The 18,099-nt window shown below is 48.1% G+C and overlaps 7 protein-coding genes across 7 annotated transcripts; 3 read left to right on the top strand and 4 right to left on the bottom strand. All coding sequences in view use genetic code 12, as the record gives it.

The window, feature by feature from the left end:
- Positions 1 to 146: 146 nt before the first annotated feature.
- On the bottom strand, positions 147 to 1,884 carry CXQ87_001629 (uncharacterized protein; the record flags this gene model as incomplete). The annotated part of the gene is made up of 3 exons (XM_025480164.1): positions 147 to 900; positions 963 to 1,351; positions 1,414 to 1,884. The coding sequence occupies 3 exons, from the start codon at positions 1,882 to 1,884 to the stop codon at positions 147 to 149; spliced, it is 1,614 nt and encodes a 537-aa protein (XP_025334464.1).
- A 1,161-nt stretch (positions 1,885 to 3,045) lies between these two features.
- On the top strand, positions 3,046 to 4,494 carry CXQ87_001628 (uncharacterized protein; the record flags this gene model as incomplete). Its single annotated transcript, XM_025480163.1, has 1 exon — positions 3,046 to 4,494. The coding sequence occupies one exon, from the start codon at positions 3,046 to 3,048 to the stop codon at positions 4,492 to 4,494; it is 1,449 nt and encodes a 482-aa protein (XP_025334463.1).
- A 4,692-nt stretch (positions 4,495 to 9,186) lies between these two features.
- On the top strand, positions 9,187 to 10,707 carry ECM25 (Ecm25p; the record flags this gene model as incomplete). Its single annotated transcript, XM_025480162.1, has 1 exon — positions 9,187 to 10,707. One exon carries the CDS (start codon positions 9,187 to 9,189, stop codon positions 10,705 to 10,707), a length of 1,521 nt encoding a protein of 506 aa, XP_025334462.1.
- A 70-nt stretch (positions 10,708 to 10,777) lies between these two features.
- Positions 10,778 to 12,061, bottom strand: CXQ87_001626 (uncharacterized protein; the record flags this gene model as incomplete). The annotated part of the gene is made up of 1 exon (XM_025480161.1): positions 10,778 to 12,061. The coding sequence occupies one exon, from the start codon at positions 12,059 to 12,061 to the stop codon at positions 10,778 to 10,780; it is 1,284 nt and encodes a 427-aa protein (XP_025334461.1).
- An 814-nt stretch (positions 12,062 to 12,875) lies between these two features.
- CXQ87_001625 (spermine synthase) lies at positions 12,876 to 13,814 on the bottom strand (the record flags this gene model as incomplete). The annotated part of the gene is made up of 1 exon (XM_025480160.1): positions 12,876 to 13,814. The coding sequence occupies one exon, from the start codon at positions 13,812 to 13,814 to the stop codon at positions 12,876 to 12,878; it is 939 nt and encodes a 312-aa protein (XP_025334460.1).
- A 1,972-nt stretch (positions 13,815 to 15,786) lies between these two features.
- STP2 (Stp2p) lies at positions 15,787 to 17,313 on the top strand (the record flags this gene model as incomplete). Its single annotated transcript, XM_025480159.1, has 1 exon — positions 15,787 to 17,313. One exon carries the CDS (start codon positions 15,787 to 15,789, stop codon positions 17,311 to 17,313), a length of 1,527 nt encoding a protein of 508 aa, XP_025334459.1.
- Positions 17,314 to 17,446: 133 nt separating this feature from the next.
- RMP1 (Rmp1p) lies at positions 17,447 to 18,043 on the bottom strand (the record flags this gene model as incomplete). The annotated part of the gene is made up of 1 exon (XM_025480158.1): positions 17,447 to 18,043. The coding sequence occupies one exon, from the start codon at positions 18,041 to 18,043 to the stop codon at positions 17,447 to 17,449; it is 597 nt and encodes a 198-aa protein (XP_025334458.1).
- Positions 18,044 to 18,099: the final 56 nt, after the last annotated feature.

Genomic DNA, 18,099 nt, shown 5'->3' with positions numbered 1-18,099 from the left:
AATACAAGCATCCGCCTGTTCCAGCGCTGAATGGACCAAAAGCCTCTATAAACCAGCTCGTATTGACGCCATTCAGTGGTGGTTATTGGCGCGCTGTAATTACCTTACCTGTTTTGGTGCCATTCGCAACTATTCTAGCGTCCTGATCAGATGGAAGCAATGACAATGAAATATCCCAACATGACAAAAGAGAACTCTAGCACACACAAACGAAGGAAAAGTGCCAAATTCCACTTCCTCGAGAACCTGCGAACCGCCAACCGTGCATACCTATATTTCGCAGCCAATAGCTCAGGCGTCAGTTTGGCAGCGGTCGAGGTGTATACCGGGATGGGCGTAGAGATAGAGGAACCCTCGTCCTGCTCTTTCAAGAAGTCGGATACCTTTTTGGACATTGGATTTTCCATGAGAATTGCCAGTTCGGGATCACCATGCGTGGGAAGGATTGAGTAGTTGTAGTTGTATCTCGAGGGCCTGAGGCGAAGAGAGTGTCCCAACAAAAGAAAGGCAATCACTGTTGCAGTAACGGCGTACGAGATGACGTTAGCATATGGCGTTGGAAGATAACACAAGTGTGTGTCGTATGTAAGCTCCAGTTTCGAGGCATCAAATGAGAGGAGTTGAACTGCTGGATGCCAGATCCCCATAGCCATGCTGATCAGCTTTACTGTAATTTCCCTTGTTCCTGTAAGCGGATGTGTAACGTCGCAGTAGTCATGGTCATCGCCAGTAAACGAGACCACAGGGCGTATCTTAGTAAGAAGCTCATCCGAGATGTCAGACAGAAGAGCCAGCTGGTACTGGTATCCCGGACCGAGATGAAAGACGGGACTTTCACGAAGTGGTCCACACGTCTGGACCTTTGGGTCTCTATAAAACGGAACGTGTGAGAGAAGCACTCTAGGGCGGGAGGTGGAACCTTTCGGTTGCTCGTGGGGCGGGTTCGGGCATTGAGCTCAGACTTTAGCTCGTCATCTGAGACTGCAGCATGGGGCTCCTCTTGATTCTTTGCATCCGATGATTTTTCCTCTGGTACGTTTTCTGGTTCACTCAGCTTTTGGTTATTAGTGTCTTTTTGGTCCGTTTTGTCTTCTGATACCTCCTCAGGAAGAGCATTCAAGTCGGGGCTGACATCTTCACCCTTGGGTTTTTCCTCAAACAATGCATCCACCTCCTTTGTAACGTCTTTCAAGTTCTTTCCCGAGACGGGATCAACTTCTTCGCTGATAGCCCCAACTTCATCTCGCTTTGAAACACCAAGCGAATCCACAAAAGCTCGAGCGTCGGAACTCAACTCACCCTCTGCAGAGTACAGCGGCGTGTCCACAACCACGAAGTCCACACCATCAATCTCGATAACAGCATTAGCAGACCCAAAGATCCCTCAAAGCGTTGTCGCAGATGGGCCTTGACCCCATTCCCGAAGCCAATATCGTGATTGCCGGCCACATTCGTAAACCAGTTCTTTCCGTGAATGTACTTCTCCGGCCAGCGGTCAAAGATGCGCCAAAAACGCCGCACCTCGTGGTTAAAGTATTCGTCTGAGGCCAGTCTGCCATTATCCAAGTAGTCACCTAAAAAGAAGATGTAGTCTGGTTCAAGCTTTCCAACAAGCGCTTTGTAGTTTTGAGCCAAGTAGGTATCTACCGTGTGCTGCAGAAGTTTGAGCAATGCACTATTCCGGCCAGGATACGTGTGGTTATCTATTAGCTGGGGGTCAGCCACTAGAAGCACGTTTGTTGGTTTTTCACCGGTTTCTTTCCAATGGCACTGCCCTGCTGCTCTGGCAGGCACCATCCATTCATAATACATGAACTGCACAAAGAAACCCGCCGCTAGCGCTAGCACTAGCGCATAACTATTGCGGACCTTGGGAAGAGACATGTGTTGATGTGCGCGCAGAAGTGGTGATGTTGATGAATCGGTAAGGTGGACGTGATCTCTACGGAATTTTTTCACTTGGTCGAGAAAATTGACTTTTGAGAGGCAGAGATTCATTTTAAATTGTTTGTCACTGTAGCTAAGTTGATGTGATGTCGGAGGCGCAGTTCGATACTTTCCTCAAGGCGAGGCTATCTGTGGTGTCGAGACTACCGTGGTTTTGCGATACGCTTTTCGAATCTTCAAAGAGGTAGTCATTATTGAAAACCAGCCGAAAATTTGAATCATAAAGATATCTCCCTCATGGACCGATACTTCACCTATATCGTAATATGCTGCTTGAATAGGAACCTCAGTGTGGTGTATACTATATGAGGAAAAGGCATATTCCATCTATGGTACTGGAACGATTAAAAAAATGGATGAATGGCTGACTACTGTCGGTTTACGGAGGAAACGCTCGTCCCAGAGAGTACAGCTATTCAAAAGATAGTTATAGGTTGGGAACCCCACAGCATCATCAACCTGGACCCCTTCACCTTCCGCAATACAATTCCGAAACTTGAAGGAACCTCTTGAGGGCTTTCGTTTGTTCACAGAAGGGTCGTGGTACAGGCTATTGGGTGCAAAATCAACGTACTCTTTTGGCACAACCCAAAAAGGTCTTGACTATGAATCCTCTAAGATGACTCTCTTCGTCTTGATATGAAAAATCTTACCTTTCAACTTGGCTGTTGACAATTTCTCTGAACTGCTTATGTCTTCAGTGTACCTTCCATACCGATCGGATGCGCGTCGGAGTTACTCAGCTCGCCTGGCAAATCAGAATCCGTCATGATAGTGAGCTCCATTACAGAATCACAAAAACCTTTCGTTTCAAGTAGAAAAGTTACACCATTGAAGGAATTTGTCTGTTGGTGTCCTCTGGTGATGCTGCATTCCTACTCGTTCGTTCATGCAAGTACTCGCTTTCCTGCCTTTAGTCCAAACGCTCGTACTATCCATCACAGCTTCTTTCGAAACATATCCTTATTTCATTGTTCAATTGAACAGGCCATCGACTTTCCTTCTTGATACCAGCTCAAGATTGACACAATTTGATTTATTGAAACAGTCTCCCCTCCAAAAGCCGATTTTTCACCTGATCTCCTGCTTGGCTACACCATGGAAGACACCCTTTTCACGATAGTCATCGCCTCGGTGTTGGCAACTTTCTTCCTTTACCAAAACTATCTTTCTTTTACCCGGGATGTGCCACCCGAGTATCTCGAACAACAAAGCGTGGTTGAAGCCGTGCGTAACCCTGGAGAGCTGGCGATCTACAAATCGCCCAAGCTTGATTACTCCCTGGGACTTCGTGTCGGTTTTGGTATTCGCTTCGATCACTACAAGGTGCGTAATGGCAACTTGTGTGATGCGTGGGAACTAGCCATGTATGCTCTCGAGGCGAACCCCAGTAAGCGTTTCTACTTCGACAACGCGTCCATTGAGCTCAAGGAGATCAATGCGTGGGCCCAAAAAATCTCCGGCTTCCTTCGAGAAAACGATGTGAAAGAATTGAAAGTGCCACTGGCGCTCTTCATTGACTCTCCTGAGGTTTTCGCAGTCGTTATAGCGTGCTTCATTTCACAGATCACCGTTCACGTATGCAACGAGCCAGATTCTTGGTATGTCTACCACGAGGGTGATGATTTCTTGATAAAAGGCACTCAAGATGTCTCCATATCGTCCCTCAAGGGAGAGCCTTCCTCATTATTTGAAAACAAGTACGCACCAGAAAAGGATAAGGGCATAGCACTTGTGGTGTCTACACTGCTTGGTCACAACACCTCTGCTACCGCAAAATTCTCCCAAATTAATCTTATATCCGCTACGGCCAGTAGCCTCAAACACCTTCCACCATCTCACGAGTTGAGCAAAGATGACCGTCTTTTGGTAATTCAAAACGAGGACTCCACAGAGGCAATTTCCAACACAGTTATCAAGATCCTCGCGTCGTTCGTTTCAAATGCCGATCTCTACCTCACGAAGAATGCCTTGCTTGGTATGAGCTGGAAACCCACTGTCGTGTGTGCTTCTCAAAACACCGTACAGACGTTGTACCAAGTGCCCCAGGGTATTCAGAAACTCTTCTACTGGCACCGCCATTTTGCCTTGTCGCAGCTCAAGTTTTCAACATGGATGGCCCTGAAACCATATCCAGACTTGAGACTCGTTTATGTCCAGACAACAACCACGTCGCGTCACGTAGACTGGAATAATGCCCGGGCAGCACTCTCTGTTCACATAGTTGAGGAATTGGGTGCCCTTAACGTGGCTGGCCCATTTCTTGTTACCGACTTTTATGACTATCGCAAGATTGACGCGCCCAAGAGTGAGAAACTCATATTCAGAGGTTGCGTGGTTCAGGCGGAAGAAGCCAAACTTGTTGATTATGATGGGTCAACGCTGGGCGACGTTTGTGTCAGGGGCCACAATATGGGCAAGGCAACAATGTCAATGGCAGGTGTGGGCGAAAAGCAAATCACGCCGGATAACGAAGGGTTCTTTCAGATTCCCAGAATCAAGGGCAATTGGGGCCTGGATGGATGCCTCTATGTGTACAAAAGCTAATTAATTATGCCCCTTTTTCTGGTGAAGTTTCCTTGTTCTGTTCCTCGGGCTCTTCTGTCGGCTCTTTTTTTCCGACGCCATTGTAGAACGTGGACCACAAACGTCCCACATCGTCAAACTCTTTCCCTACTTGTACCGAATCATTGAGCGATCTGTTGAGCACATCGAGGTTGTACACGACCAGATCGATTGCTGACGAGATCTCAGAAAGTAAGAAGTCTCTCTGTTTTTCAAAAGTTGTGCTGGGAGAAGGTGACGACATTGGATGTGTAACTGGTGGTGATGTTTACCTCTACATCTGATGTTATGGGGCAATGTATGCAGGTACGACCACATTGGTCCACCACAACAAACTGGATAGAAGAAGCCTAGGAGAGATGTGTGCCGAGGTAGATGGAAGGGACAGATTTTTGGTGACGTCTCCGAGGGAAAGTGGCGTTGTTTTCGAAATAATTTGTCTGTTAAACCCCGTTCGCTTCAGGGTAGCAATTTGCAACCAGTGACTGCCCCAAAATATCAACGTCTGCAGTTTTCGAGATACTTACAAAGGGCATGAAACAAATTCAGTCCCTTTGACTTAAACCTGGGAATGATCTTTAACTGTGAAAACAATTCTACAATTTGGATCTGCAGTAATCCTTAAACGCCTGACACGTTCGACGGAATTCTATGGGCAAAAATTCCGCCATCTCAGAGAGCCCTTATATGGATCTGCCCTACAACACCGAATATTGCAGGACAAAAGGCAAATGGTGCCCTATTGGGTTACCAAGATATAGTGGTATCCTGCAGATAGTGTCATTGCTGCCGACCCCAGCCAAGCTGGCATGCCTACCTAGAGCCCCTTGAGCCATCTTTCCTGAAAAATGTCGTCTTTACCGCCACCGCCAGCCCCCAGCTTTTTTGGGTGACCATGTCACGGAACCCCTGGGTGCAAACCAGACCTACACAAAGGCCTGAAAGAGTCTTGTAACACCCGTACACCGCACCAGCGCATAAGTTTTAGCAATGAAAAAACTTTTGATTTCCTTAACAACAACCAGGTAATTTACATTGAGCGCTCGCGCCGGGCAAAGTCCCCTAGTGTGGTCGTACTCTCTCGCCTGGTAGAGCGATAGGATGGAAGTTCAGTTAAAGTTTCCCTGCAATGGAACTCCGACTCTACGTCCGTCCTGACATCTACCCAGACCTCTACTCATTTGGGCGGTCAGCCTGTAGAAAAGAGGCTACTAAATGAAGACTTGTTTATAGTTGGAGGACCCTTCATGCCCCTCTTTGAAGACCTCTTTGTAGACTTACTATTGTTGAGCCTTGAGATAATCGAACAATAGCAGATGTGATTGAACAAGTAGAGGTGAAGAGGAATTTAACAAAACATCGATATACCTCCAAAAGATGTCTCTAAAGAACTTTTTCAGCACATCTTGACCTACGTATGCTGCCACATTTTTCCACCAGAAGCCCATCACAGCAAAGCTGAAGGAGCACTTACAACGTTTTAGCAGAGAGCAGGCCTTGGCCCCCACTCTGATTACAGCTGCATTCCAAGCTAGACGGCCTTCGCCGCTTTGCATTGGCTTTGAACTCCTACCAATATCTTTTAAACCAACCGGTATACACAAAGTACACAATATAATACACGAACGCAGGCCGCTCAAAACTTCTTGCCGAGACAGAAGGAAACAGAACAGGGAGTTGTCCTGGGCTGAGAAGGATGCTTCTGGCTGCAACGGCGCATGTAATCCTTCTTCTCGTCAAACTTGGCAAAACCCTTCTTCAGGCCCGTGAGAGACCCGATCAAGGAGCTCGAATCCGAGGCAGACGAGTGGGTCGACAGCAGTGATTTCTTCTTCGATAGAAAGGGCATCTTTCAATGACTCATGCTAGGAATATAAATACAACGGCCCTGGGCAGATGGCGAAAAACGGGCCTAAATACCGCAAATATCAAAGGTGTGGAGCGGGACCCCTGGTGGTCTGAGACCTTGAGGAAAACAGGAAAATGTGGGATTAAAGGGGGGGAAAAAACTTGTGTTTTAGGGAAAACTGACGGCCAAGTTCAGGCGGCAGCGCTGCCTTATATAAGGATTCCTGCCGGGGGGGGGATTTGGGCAGGACCTGATCGGTGAGACATTTTGTCGCAAAAAATTTGTCCATTACTGGATTGAGCATCTGCTGCCGCCGCGACATGCTGTGAGGGCACGAAATGTGACAGCTTTAATTCCCTCAAGCCAGGACACGACCCAAACACAGGCCCAAACAACGGGGATTTGTCTGTCAAAGAGGGCTATTTCACAAACAGGGAGACTTACAATAAGGAATAAAGTGAATAAATTGCAAAAAATCTTTTCGTATCCCTCTAAAATTCAACTGCTTCCCATCTCTCAGGGTTCATCGGAGGGTGCATTTGGCAGCTGGTTTGGCATTTTCTCGCAGCATGCAATCCGCACCCTCCCCGAACAGAAGCCCCCAGTACCAATCTGTTTCCACTTTTCAGCCATGGTGGCGTGTGCAAGTGGCGCAAAGGAGGCTACAAAATAAAGAAAGGTGGTGATTTTGAAGGAGGTCCAAATTTGGAAAACTCTTTTTCAAAACGAGCCGGCATGGCGCTTGTTCTCCCTATTACCTTTATTAGCATTTGACTCTGGCTCGTGGCGGCCAATGCAAAAAGCGGTCTTGTTCCTGCTCATTGCAGGGCGCACTGTCTCGAGCCAACAAGCCCAAACATGTCGTCACCATAGCGCCTCGTAATCAGGCAAGGGGATTTTCTCGCGCTGAAGAAATAATAACATTTATTTGGTGCCTCGCGGTTTCAGCATACCTCGTGAATTGGACCAGGCCATTTTGATACTTTTCGTCTCCTGGTTTTGTAAATCCGTAGTTTTGCTATTGGTGTTTTGAAAATGTCGCTCCCATTAGCCGGCTCTTTTCCGGTGGCCTGTCTTCAGGGCTACCTTGCTACTGCCAGTGCGTTGCTTCTCGCAGCCATTTAGGAGCACCACAGGTGCTGAAACAATTGGAGCAGGGGCGGCTTTGGCCGAGAGATAAAACGACATTTCTGAAGTGACCTTATAAATTTGGTCAATGATGGAGATTCAGTAGTCAAGCCCCTACCCCCTTTCACCTGGCCAGCGCTTAAGCAAAATGCTTCGGGTGTACTCGCTCCTTTGAGGTTGATGCTGTACAACACCTTATTTAGCCCGGAAGCAACCGCGGTGAAACAGGTGGTAGCAAACGGAAAAACCCGCTAACGAATCTTCAAAATTGCCTCAGCCGGTAGTTCGGGTGTTTTGGCTGTACGTTGTAGTGGGTTGGTGCCCTGGCATGTCGTGAGAGCTTTTCAAGGAGACGTAGATGGTGCAACTCAGAGGGTTAGGAGTGTGAATGTCCAAGGACAATGGTGTTACGGGGTGCTTGAGAACTCACGATTAAAGTGGCGTAGACAAATAGAGGCATGGGGTATTGGATAGTCAGGAATGCTGGGTATGTCACCGCTTAGAGGAAATGAAGTGTCGAGGTCACCAGATAGATGGCCAAACCAAATTCGTGGAATGATCGCTCTTTTTTGGAAACAGGGCTTTCACTGCAGCCCCGGTCGACGACAACAACAATTTTAAGCCACCAGGGGTGAAAGATGGCTTTGATAGCCCAACACTGGCTCCAGAGCCAAACGCTAGGGAAATCCAGGGACATCGTTACCTCACCAAATCAGCCTGTGTTCCAGCTTCCGGCCTCTGACCCTTTTTTTTTTTTTTTTTTTTTTGTTAACTTTATCTGATTAAATGGAAAACCCAATTTAAATCTACATGCGTGTTGCTTAGTATTATTCTAGGGTCGTGTTTCGTGGGAACGTGAAATGACGTTGCACTGTCAGTTTACAAATACTGGCCATTTCATCCACTTCTTTCTGCCTAAATAAATGAGGTACACTACAAAAGCAGAAACACGATTACAAAATAACCTTGGGTACAAAACATGAAAAAGCAAAAGACACATATGTTGCTCACGTCTCGAACACCACACCTGCCCGCTCCAAGCAAACTCCTTTAAAACTTAAAATTCCCATCCCGTGCCTCCATCTTCTCCAGACCCAAGACGCTAATGGCTGCGAAATTATCCAAAAGCAGCGACGCGCCGCAGACTCCACCATATCTCCTCCACTAGGCCATCAGAAAGAGGCAAAATTAAATCTCTACAAGAACCTCAAAATCAACTCCTTCATGTATCACTTCTTTTCGTGAAGTACATTCAGCCACTCCTCAAAGCATCAGCAACTTCTTCCCAGTCTTCCGGCTGCGTCTCGCTAAAAGGCGCGGTATTTACCTTTTCCCCGAAGGAGAAAAATCTGGAAAACAGGCGAATCGGGCCTGCTTCGCCAAAACTACCCCAAAATCGGTTCGGATGTAATCGGATTTGGCATCTCCCACCCGAATTCGCCTTTGTAGTGCCATTTATCGCTTCTCTTCCGCGTCGCGGCCATACCCTTTTCAGGCTGGAAGTTACCAGGCTTAGGACCAGAAAGTCAGACTTGAGGCAGGACGGGAGAATAGACCCTTCTCTTCTCTCATTTTGTGAATTCATCGGCTCCTCTGTTTCATTTGTTTTTCCAAATCTCACCAGTTCCACATTCAAGGATACCTGGAAAATCCGGCCTGGAGTACAGGTCAGGAAATCGCACAGCTACCACCACCTCATGGAGCGGATCTTCTTCAAAACGGACATCGAGGATGCCTACTCAGGGCTTCCCGTGTATGTCTTTGATACCCTGTACCTCCCTTCACCAGATGTCATCGACTACGATCTTTTCATTCCCACACTCATGAACAAGCTCCCGCTGGAACGGTACATCTTGGTGATGTTCTCATGTGGCCTTAACAAAATATCGTGGATCCACGGTGTCAAGTTCCTCAGGCTGTTTTTGTCGCCCGAGGCTTGCAACTTCGACAATCTTCATAAAATCATCGCCGTGCACGAGAGCTGGTTCGTCAAGTCCATCTCCCTGGTTTTGACCAACATATCCATATCCAAAAAGACATTTTCCAAGTTGCATCGGCTTTTCGACTCCCTGTCACGCCAGCTGGACATTTTGATCAGCTGTGGCTCTTTGGAAGAGCTTTCCAACTATGTCGACGTCACTAGACTCAAGATCTCCTTGAACATATACAAGCACGACGCCCAAACAACGCTTCTGCCTCGGCTACTGCTCAATTGCCCCACTGTTCAACTCATAACCGAGAGAACTACTTATAATCCGGAATCAGACCCTCTCTTCTGCTATCACTTCAACCAGATCTTCCGCATCATCGAGACCTATGGGACAAAGGCAGAAGCCATCTTCATGAAACCGGGAAACCGCCAAAATACCGAGATATTATTCCAGTGCATTGTCAGAAACCAATATATCTGGGTCAACGACTGGGACCTCCATTGCATCGCGTCGACATTTAAGAAGATCCTCCTGACAGTGACTCCATTGATCAACATTGAGGATATCGTCTTGCCCATGAAGGACGATCTTGATTACACGCTTATGGTTCTTAGCAAGAACTTTGCGGGCAGTGATCATGCTGCCTCGGTTCTCTTCCGTATAGTCGATCTCTGTCACAAGATTGTCGAGAACCCCGAAACCACGCAACATCTGCCTGTTTCGGTTGCAAAATGTATGTGCCACGCGTTGACCCACGAGCTCAAACTGCAGCAGAATAGCGACAGAGTTTCTATTGCTGTCAGGTACATCAAGAACCTCATTCAGCACTGGAGCCGTATCAGGCCCCTCTTCCAGGAAAGGCTTTCTGAGAAGCCCAAGAACGAAAATCGTTCGGAACAAAAATTCGATGAGCTGTATAACCTCTCGCATGATATCACCATGGATGAAGAAAACACCAGCGGCGAGGAAGAGAGTCAGCGGGTTCAGTTCAATACGAAAACTATTCTTGATAACGATACCACTCTAGCAAGAACAGAGACCACGTCAAGAAATAACATTGAGGTGAGTTCGAAAAAGGAAAAACTACAAGATGTTTCGAATATCAAGGCACAATGGCCGCCACAAAAATACAGGTTCGAGCGTAAAGATATACCCAAGAAGGTGGAGGTTCAGGAAGAGCCTCAGACACCAGCAAAAAGACCTGTGGTCAGAGGCCGGAAAGTCGGCGAGTTGACTCGTCTCTTCGAGCAACGCACACAAGCTATGAAGCTACTTGGGGCTATCTAGGGAACGGAAGGAAGCGTAGTATACATGCTATTATACAATAATAATACAAGCAAGGTGCCGGTAAACAGCACTAGTCTCCAACCAAACGGCTGTCGATATTGTCGATGGTAAGGTCGCTGTTGGAGTTGCCATGTGTAGCGTTGGCAACAGCAGCAATGGCGGCAGCAGCGGTGTTGTCGTTGTGGTCCTGGTCGTGAAGACCGTGCTCCTGCAACTGCTGCTGGTAGTGCTGTAGCTGCTGCTCGTCCAAGTGATGCAGGTGATGCGAGAGTGAGTGAGGAATGTCCTCGTGATGGTGGTGATGGTGGGAGTTGTGCGCTTCTTCTGCAGCTTGAATTTGGCGCTGCAACTCCTCGTGACGCTGTCTTTCCAACTCGTAGCCAAGCACTTCGTCGTGCTCATCGTCGTCGTCGCCATCCATAACCTCGTGATACAGGGCAGCGTTGCGACGTCTTTTGACACCCTGAGACGTGACACTGGCTGGAAGATACTTGTTCAGTTTCTTAAGCTTCCGCTTGTACCCACGGATCTCATTATAGATGTCCTCTCGTTTGATCAAGACGTCAGGGAATTGGTGCTTGATCTTGGCCTCGATGTGCAGCGGCTTCGTGCCCACCTTATACAAGTCCAAGATAAGCAAGTTCAACTCATCCGAGCGCTTGCGCAACATAGGATGGTTGGACAAGGGATCAAGCTGGGGGTGGTTGTGCTCGTTGCAGGTTGTTCTGAGCGACCAGATGGAGTTTGTTTTACGGAACGATGCCGTCATGGAGAAGGGACAACGCAACTTCTTGGTACGAGCATGAGAGTCCAAGACATAGCCGGTGCCGGCATCATTGAGTTCACGCTCCGCAGCTTCCTCCTCCTGTTGCTGCTGAATTGTCTTACCCTTCTTGTGGCGGTAGCGTCCCCCCAACTCACAGGTGTAGTAAATTGCCTTTCTGTTGGAGTGAGCAATCACAATACCGAATCCGTTGTCACGAGCAAACTCAGCAATGAAGTCGTTGAGCTCCTCACGAGTATGGAACATCTGCTCCGGAAATGGCCTGGTGATCAAATTTCCCTCATTGGTGATGGTGTTTTCCAGCACCGGATATATCTTCAGCCGCAGATCAATGATGGGCTCCGGAATCTGGATGTTGTACTCGCCTCCGCCAACATCATGGAGATGTTGTTGATGATGATATAAGGCTTGGGCAGCCTGGGCAGCTTCAGCAGCATGATCCAGATCCTGGTTCTTGTGTTCGAGCTTCACGCGGGAAGCCTCTTCGAGGTCGTGTCCGTTGACCTGGTTCTTAACGGCAGTGAGAAGCTGCTCATCAATATTGGTCGTGTAGTCTTCCTCGTGGCTCATGTGCGATTGTTTTGAGTGCAAGAACCAAACGGTAGGGCGAGAACCAAACGGTAGGGCGGGAACCGATCAGTTGGTGGTAGTGTCGAGGGGAATTGTACCGCGCACGACCGCAGTTAGTGCTGTACGGTTTGGCGACACTTGCTTTGTAGAGCATGGTTAAATATGGATTTTGATGGTGGAGACTTGTTGAAAGGATTTATGTCTTTAGAATTTGAAAATTATCCATGTAGTTGCCAAATGATGGAGGTGTTTCAGAAGTAGGGCCTGCACTTTGCGATGAGGTTGTTTACTCAGCTGGGGGACAGTAACCATTGTGAAAAATCTGCCCACCGCAGAGAAGAAATAGATTAAAAGTGAGATTTTACTTATTTTAACTCTGAAGATTATTCTGACTAATTTTTAGGCCATTTCTAGCTCGAGTAAAGAAAATCGACGGAGGGTATGGCCTCCTGAGGTAAGCTGGTGCACGGGTGTCTGATTGGTGGTTGCAAAATTTCCAGAACCCCAGGGCCTCTAATCCAAGGTAAGAGAAGGTGTTTTATAGCTGAAATGACTTTAGATTTTCGGTAAGCCAATGTGCCTGAACCCTCGAATAAAAGCGGTATATTGTTATTGAATTTATGGGGGGTGTTGCAAGGTTAAACGACAAGGAGTACGCATAAAACTCCATTGCATTCGTTAGTTGGGTCTCCAATCCTCCCTGGCCCTAGTAATGACTTATCTGTCTCTTCCCATTGCATTCTACAGTCAAACACCTCATTCTGTTTCTGGATTACTATTTTCCTTGAGAACAACGGCCCCGCCCATGTATCCTCTACCGAAGCGCCCGGTCAGCCCATGTAGGCAATACAAATGCCGACTCGTGCACCGCAGCACTGTAGTATTTGAACATCTTCTCTTCCTGGTCCGCCAGTAACGTGCGCAATGGTTTTGTCAAGTTTTTGCTCTTGTCCATAGTGGCCACAATAAGCCCCAACTGCCCACTTGTGTATGAGGGCATGTAGCACTGGCAGTACTCCACCGTGGAAAACACCTGCTGGGCCTTCTCCTTCAAGCTCGAAAGGTACGTGAGATTGAGCCAAATGTTCTCGCTGCTTTGCATAATAACGATACCGTCCTGCTTCACTGCGCTCTTCAACAAGTCAAAGTAGTTGACCTGGAAGAACTCCTCAGCAGGGCCCTCGGGATCCAGCGAATCGGTGATGATGATATCGTACTTGCCCTTCTCCTCCTGTGAGCTCAAGTCCTTTAAAAACTGAAAGCCATCGGCGATTTCAATGTTCACCTTGGGGTGGTCGTGGAACTTGGCCATGTCGGGAAGAAAACGCACACTAAGCTCGATAACCTTGCGGTCAATTTCCACCATGGTGATTTCCTCCACGCCTTTACCTAAGTGTTTGACCAATTCACGCACCACACCACAGTCTCCACCACCAATAACCAAAACCTTCTTTGGGTATGGGTGGCTCATGATGGGCACGTGCGTGATCAACTCTTGGTAACTAAACTCGTCTTTTTCTGTGCACTGGACGATGCCGTTGAGCACTAGCACGTTGCCGAACGTCAGCAGCTCGAAGATCAAAATGTCCTGGAACTCAGACTTTTCATGGTGAAGCACGCGGTTCACGCGAAGCCCGAAAGTCTGCCCAGGGAAGCATTCCTCATTGAGCTCATGGAACCACCAGGCGCCATTGAGCTTCAGAATCGCTGGGTGCGTGAAATTCTCGAGATCAAGGTCGAAAGAGTCCGACATGTGTGGTTGGTGTTGATGCCGGCGCGAAAATGGTGTAGGTGCGATGCCGAGCCGGCTATGGAAGATTTGGAAAATAGTACTCAAGGTGGTAGAAAAGGGGTTGGCTGGCTTGACGGGATAGGTCAAAACTTCTTTTAGGTTTGAGAGAAGAGCTGTTGTTTCGGCCGAGTATGGCTCTTGTACCAGAATGCATGGTGCCAAAAGTGGAAAATCCAAGAGCGAGAGTACGAACACGTCTGAATGGCAGTATGTTCAGGAATGGAGAAGCCCAGATCAACAAGTACATAGAAGGGTTTGGCTCTCTGCGTAATGTCAAAATTCAGCGACAGCTGAGTTGCACAACTTAGTGTTCTCCATCCTGTCTTATTAGTGAAAAACACCCTTTCTCCGCCTAAGCCATGAGGAAGTAGAGAAACGAGAGCCGGAACTAGCTTTCTCTCAATAAATTGGCGCGTTTAATGCCACAGTGTGAGGTCGAAAGCACCATCATCACTCTTTCACCTTCCACTATAAGAATCCCTACAACCCTTTTGTCCTACAAGTAGGGTAGCACTCAGCCTAGTTCATCCACCAACTTTTTTGTCTTCTGTCTTTCTTCCACCTACTTTTCTAAAACACCTCTTTTTTTTTTTTTTTGTTAAATTCATCTGATTGACCAAACACTTACAATGGATCTGGCATAAGGCAGGGCGGCTATCACAGCCGTTCACAAGAGCAGTCTCTCATTTTTATACTTTTGGTGAGCGCTTTAGGGCGACAATAGTTTCGGTCGACAGCGCTTAAAACAGGCACTTTTCATAAATCATACAAATCCTCCTTTTCGGCAGCCGCCGATCTTCAGATCCTTCGCCGCAGCCATTGCGTACTGAAACCACCCACAGCTAGTCCAGCCCTACAACACGTCCTAGGCCTTCCACACAAAGACCGTTTTCATTGTTTCTCATGTTCCCGGTGTCTCCAACAGCAATGCAGCCAAGAGTCTTCTGCCTCGGGTCCTACTTAAAACACCGACCACGGCCGAGCGGAACGACAGAAAACAGAAATAGAAACGAGGCTTTGACAATGGCCAAAGAGAGAACGCCGAATTCAAGCACCTCTCCTTGAAGTGACCCTTTATTTCAAATATCCTTGTGTCCAACAAGTCCGAGCCCGCGTTTTGCAACCAGCTGCTTGAAACCCTTATACATTGTTCCCACAATAGTCCCTGATAGACCCACCTGACGTCAGAATCTGTCCGGGTTGCTCGTTTCGGGTGGGACTTGCACCTCCGGTTCCTATGGAGGATGTCCTGAGATCTGGCGGAGTCTGCGTCTGGCGACTCCCAAAAATACAAGCGAGCAGAGATGGGAGATTATTACTACGGGGGTCAGCAAACAGCAAGTACAAGAAATGCCTTTTTGCCGCTGGGAATTTACACTTTTATTATCCGTCACCGCAAGTCAGAATCAAAGCCGATCGGGAAATATTTTCGGAGTGGGGTGAGTTCCCAGGATCGGCGGGCAGGGCCTCTAACCTGACGAACAAGTGTCGTGTGGAAATGCATTTCCACCCACGTTACATTCGTCTACCCCACCATTGTGTGCTCGTTTAGGTGTAACGTCCTGTATACAACGTGAAACCTGCGCTGTGTTGGCAGAATTTTCCCCACGCAGCGTTATTGTAAGCCTGCTCCAATCCCCAGTCCTCTCGTGAGGCGCCCACAGGCCGTGCAATATTACTGTGTTCGGGCTCACCGAGGACTTTTTGGCCTGCACACGACCGCTAAAAAAAAAAGTCGCTGTCCTTCCCGGTCACGGGTGCTCCTTTCGCGAAAGTATCACCATACAAAAACCAATAAAATCACCACCGCCTCTCTGCTCAACCTTCTTCCTCGGGCTTCCCTGAACAGTTTATTTCCAACAAAAGCTTACATAATCGCAAGCGACTGCTTGCTTCCCTGTTCCCTTATAATACGCCCGTCTTCTCCCCCGCCATGCTCGAAGTACACAAAATTGAATCCCACATAAAGCTTTTACTGGCTCACTTTGCTTTCCTTGCGCCGTTAGTGTGGCTCTTGTCCTTGATATCAGCACTCCTTGCCCCAGCCAAAATCGCTCTGGATCAACACAAATCCCAAGCTGAGTCCGTCCACACCCCGTCGCTCTTTCCCTCCATCAGCAACGTCTCCATAGAGAGCGACGAGGAGGAAGAGGCCTCCAGAGCCCACCCGATCCCGTGTAGCACAGGCATCACCACCCGTCTTTTGCCCTTCAAGAACAGCAAGGGTGAGATCGAGTGGGCCTTCACGGAGGACCTTCCTCCTGGACTGGAGCTCGAAGCGTTCCGTATCCACCATGAGCCTTCCACGGTTAAGAAAGAAGACAACATCTTGTCCCCAGTGACCTCCTCCTCCTCCAGCAATAACGAGTCCGTTGTTTACGACAAGCAGTCCGTGGCACAGGTGAACACTCCTCTGTCGACTGCGCTGGACGATGACAAGACCTCTGGCAAAGAAGATGAAGGTGCCGGCGAATCCGCCGATGACCAACTCCACCAGTGTCCGCACTGTAACACCCTGTTCAAGATGCGTGGCTATTTGACCCGTCATATGAAGAAGCACGCTTCCGAAAAGGCTTACAAATGCCCCTTCCACAAATCCTCCATCTACAAAGACGACAACGATGTGGTGCACAAGTGCCACCCCACCGGCGGCTTCTCTCGTCGTGATACCTACAAGACGCATTTGAAGTCTCGCCACTTCAAGTACCCGGAGAACACCCCTATCAAGGCCCGGAACTCATCCGCGGGTAACTGCTCCATGTGCGGTGAGTGGTTTGAAAACGGTGAGGTCTGGTGTGAAATCCACATCGAAGGTGGCGAGTGCAAGTACCTCCCTCCAGGTTTCAAAGGCAAGTCTCGTATAAAGAACAGACTCAAGAAGGAGCTTGCAAAAATGATGAGAGAACAGCGCCGTACGAAGCAAAGAAAAACAAAGCTCCCAGTGCAGAACACGCAGTCACCCATCATGGGCACTCCAAACTCCATGACCACCCCGATGCCACCAACAGCGTCGTCTTGTGAATACAACGACTCACCCTCTTCTACACTGAGCCACTTGATGCAACACCCAGGCCAGCACAAGCACGAACTGCCTGCCGTAGAGATGGTTCCTCAAGGCATCACACTCGGCGATGTCCCAGCACTTTCTCCTGATGATTACGATGATGGCTTCTGTCTCGACACAGAACAGTTAAGCGTCCCTATTCCTACACCTGAGATGCTACTTCAGCAAAGTATGGTGCCATCAATGCCCATGAGTTCCCAGCTGATGCCTCAGCAATTCCCTCCACAAATGTCTCAGCAAATGCCTCAGCAAATGCCTCAACAGGTGTTTGAGCAGCAGCAGCCACAGAAGTTCTACCAGCAACAAATTCCAGCGCACATCCGTACGCAGATGCAAATGCAGATGCCGATGGGCTTCCATGGTGACGAGACGATGATTAGAGAGAAGGGATACTAACGAGAACAGGACATGTTGTAAAATTAGGAGTTATTTGGTTTACTTTTTTTTGGTTAATGATTGGTTAAGCTTGGTTTAGCTTGGTTTTGTTTATCCTGCGCCCTAACGCAGGGTCTATAGACATAATGGAATACTATCCGAAGATATCATCGATAGCGGATCTCTTTTTCTTCTTTTTGGTTTTTTTCTCGCCCTTCTTTTCACTTTTCTGTTTCTTAGGCTTTTGTTCCACTGAAGCCTCCGCCATTACATCCATACTCATCAACGGTTCAGGAGGAGCTTTCGATACCAGCTCAAAAACCACCTCCTCTCCAACGTCATCCTCCAATTGCGTCACCACCTCTCGCTGAACTTGTCTACCTCCGACTCCCGGGATCTCCATTAACAACAGTCGTAGCGCACTCAAACTGGCAACCAAGACAAAGCCCAAATTGACAAACTGCCCTAGAGCAATGACAGAGTTGAAATGGTAGTATGCTCTTTTCATGACTCGGAGAACCAAGTGATTTGCTGTCAGCACCACCTCCTTTTGTATCTCCTCCCGTCTCTTAATCTTCTTTGTCTCCTCTGCTTCATATATCCCTCGAAGCACTTTTCGAACTCCACGGTGGATCATGTTCAAATGTCGCCACCAGATGGCCACACGATGCTGATTGTAGTTTCTATGGTACACGAGATGAAGAATGGCATACTCTGTTTGGAGCTTTTCGAGCTTGTCTTTCGGTAGCATGTAGATGAGTAGTAGGCGCGATGCGATGACGTACTGAGATGTTGATGAGGAAAGGG

This window comes from Candidozyma duobushaemuli (assembly GCF_002926085.2).
Source record: "Candidozyma duobushaemuli strain B09383 chromosome Unknown B_B09383, whole genome shotgun sequence".
Classification (NCBI taxonomy): domain Eukaryota; kingdom Fungi; phylum Ascomycota; class Pichiomycetes; order Serinales; family Metschnikowiaceae; genus Candidozyma; species Candidozyma duobushaemuli.
This window is presented reverse-complemented; position numbering and strand designations above follow the sequence as displayed.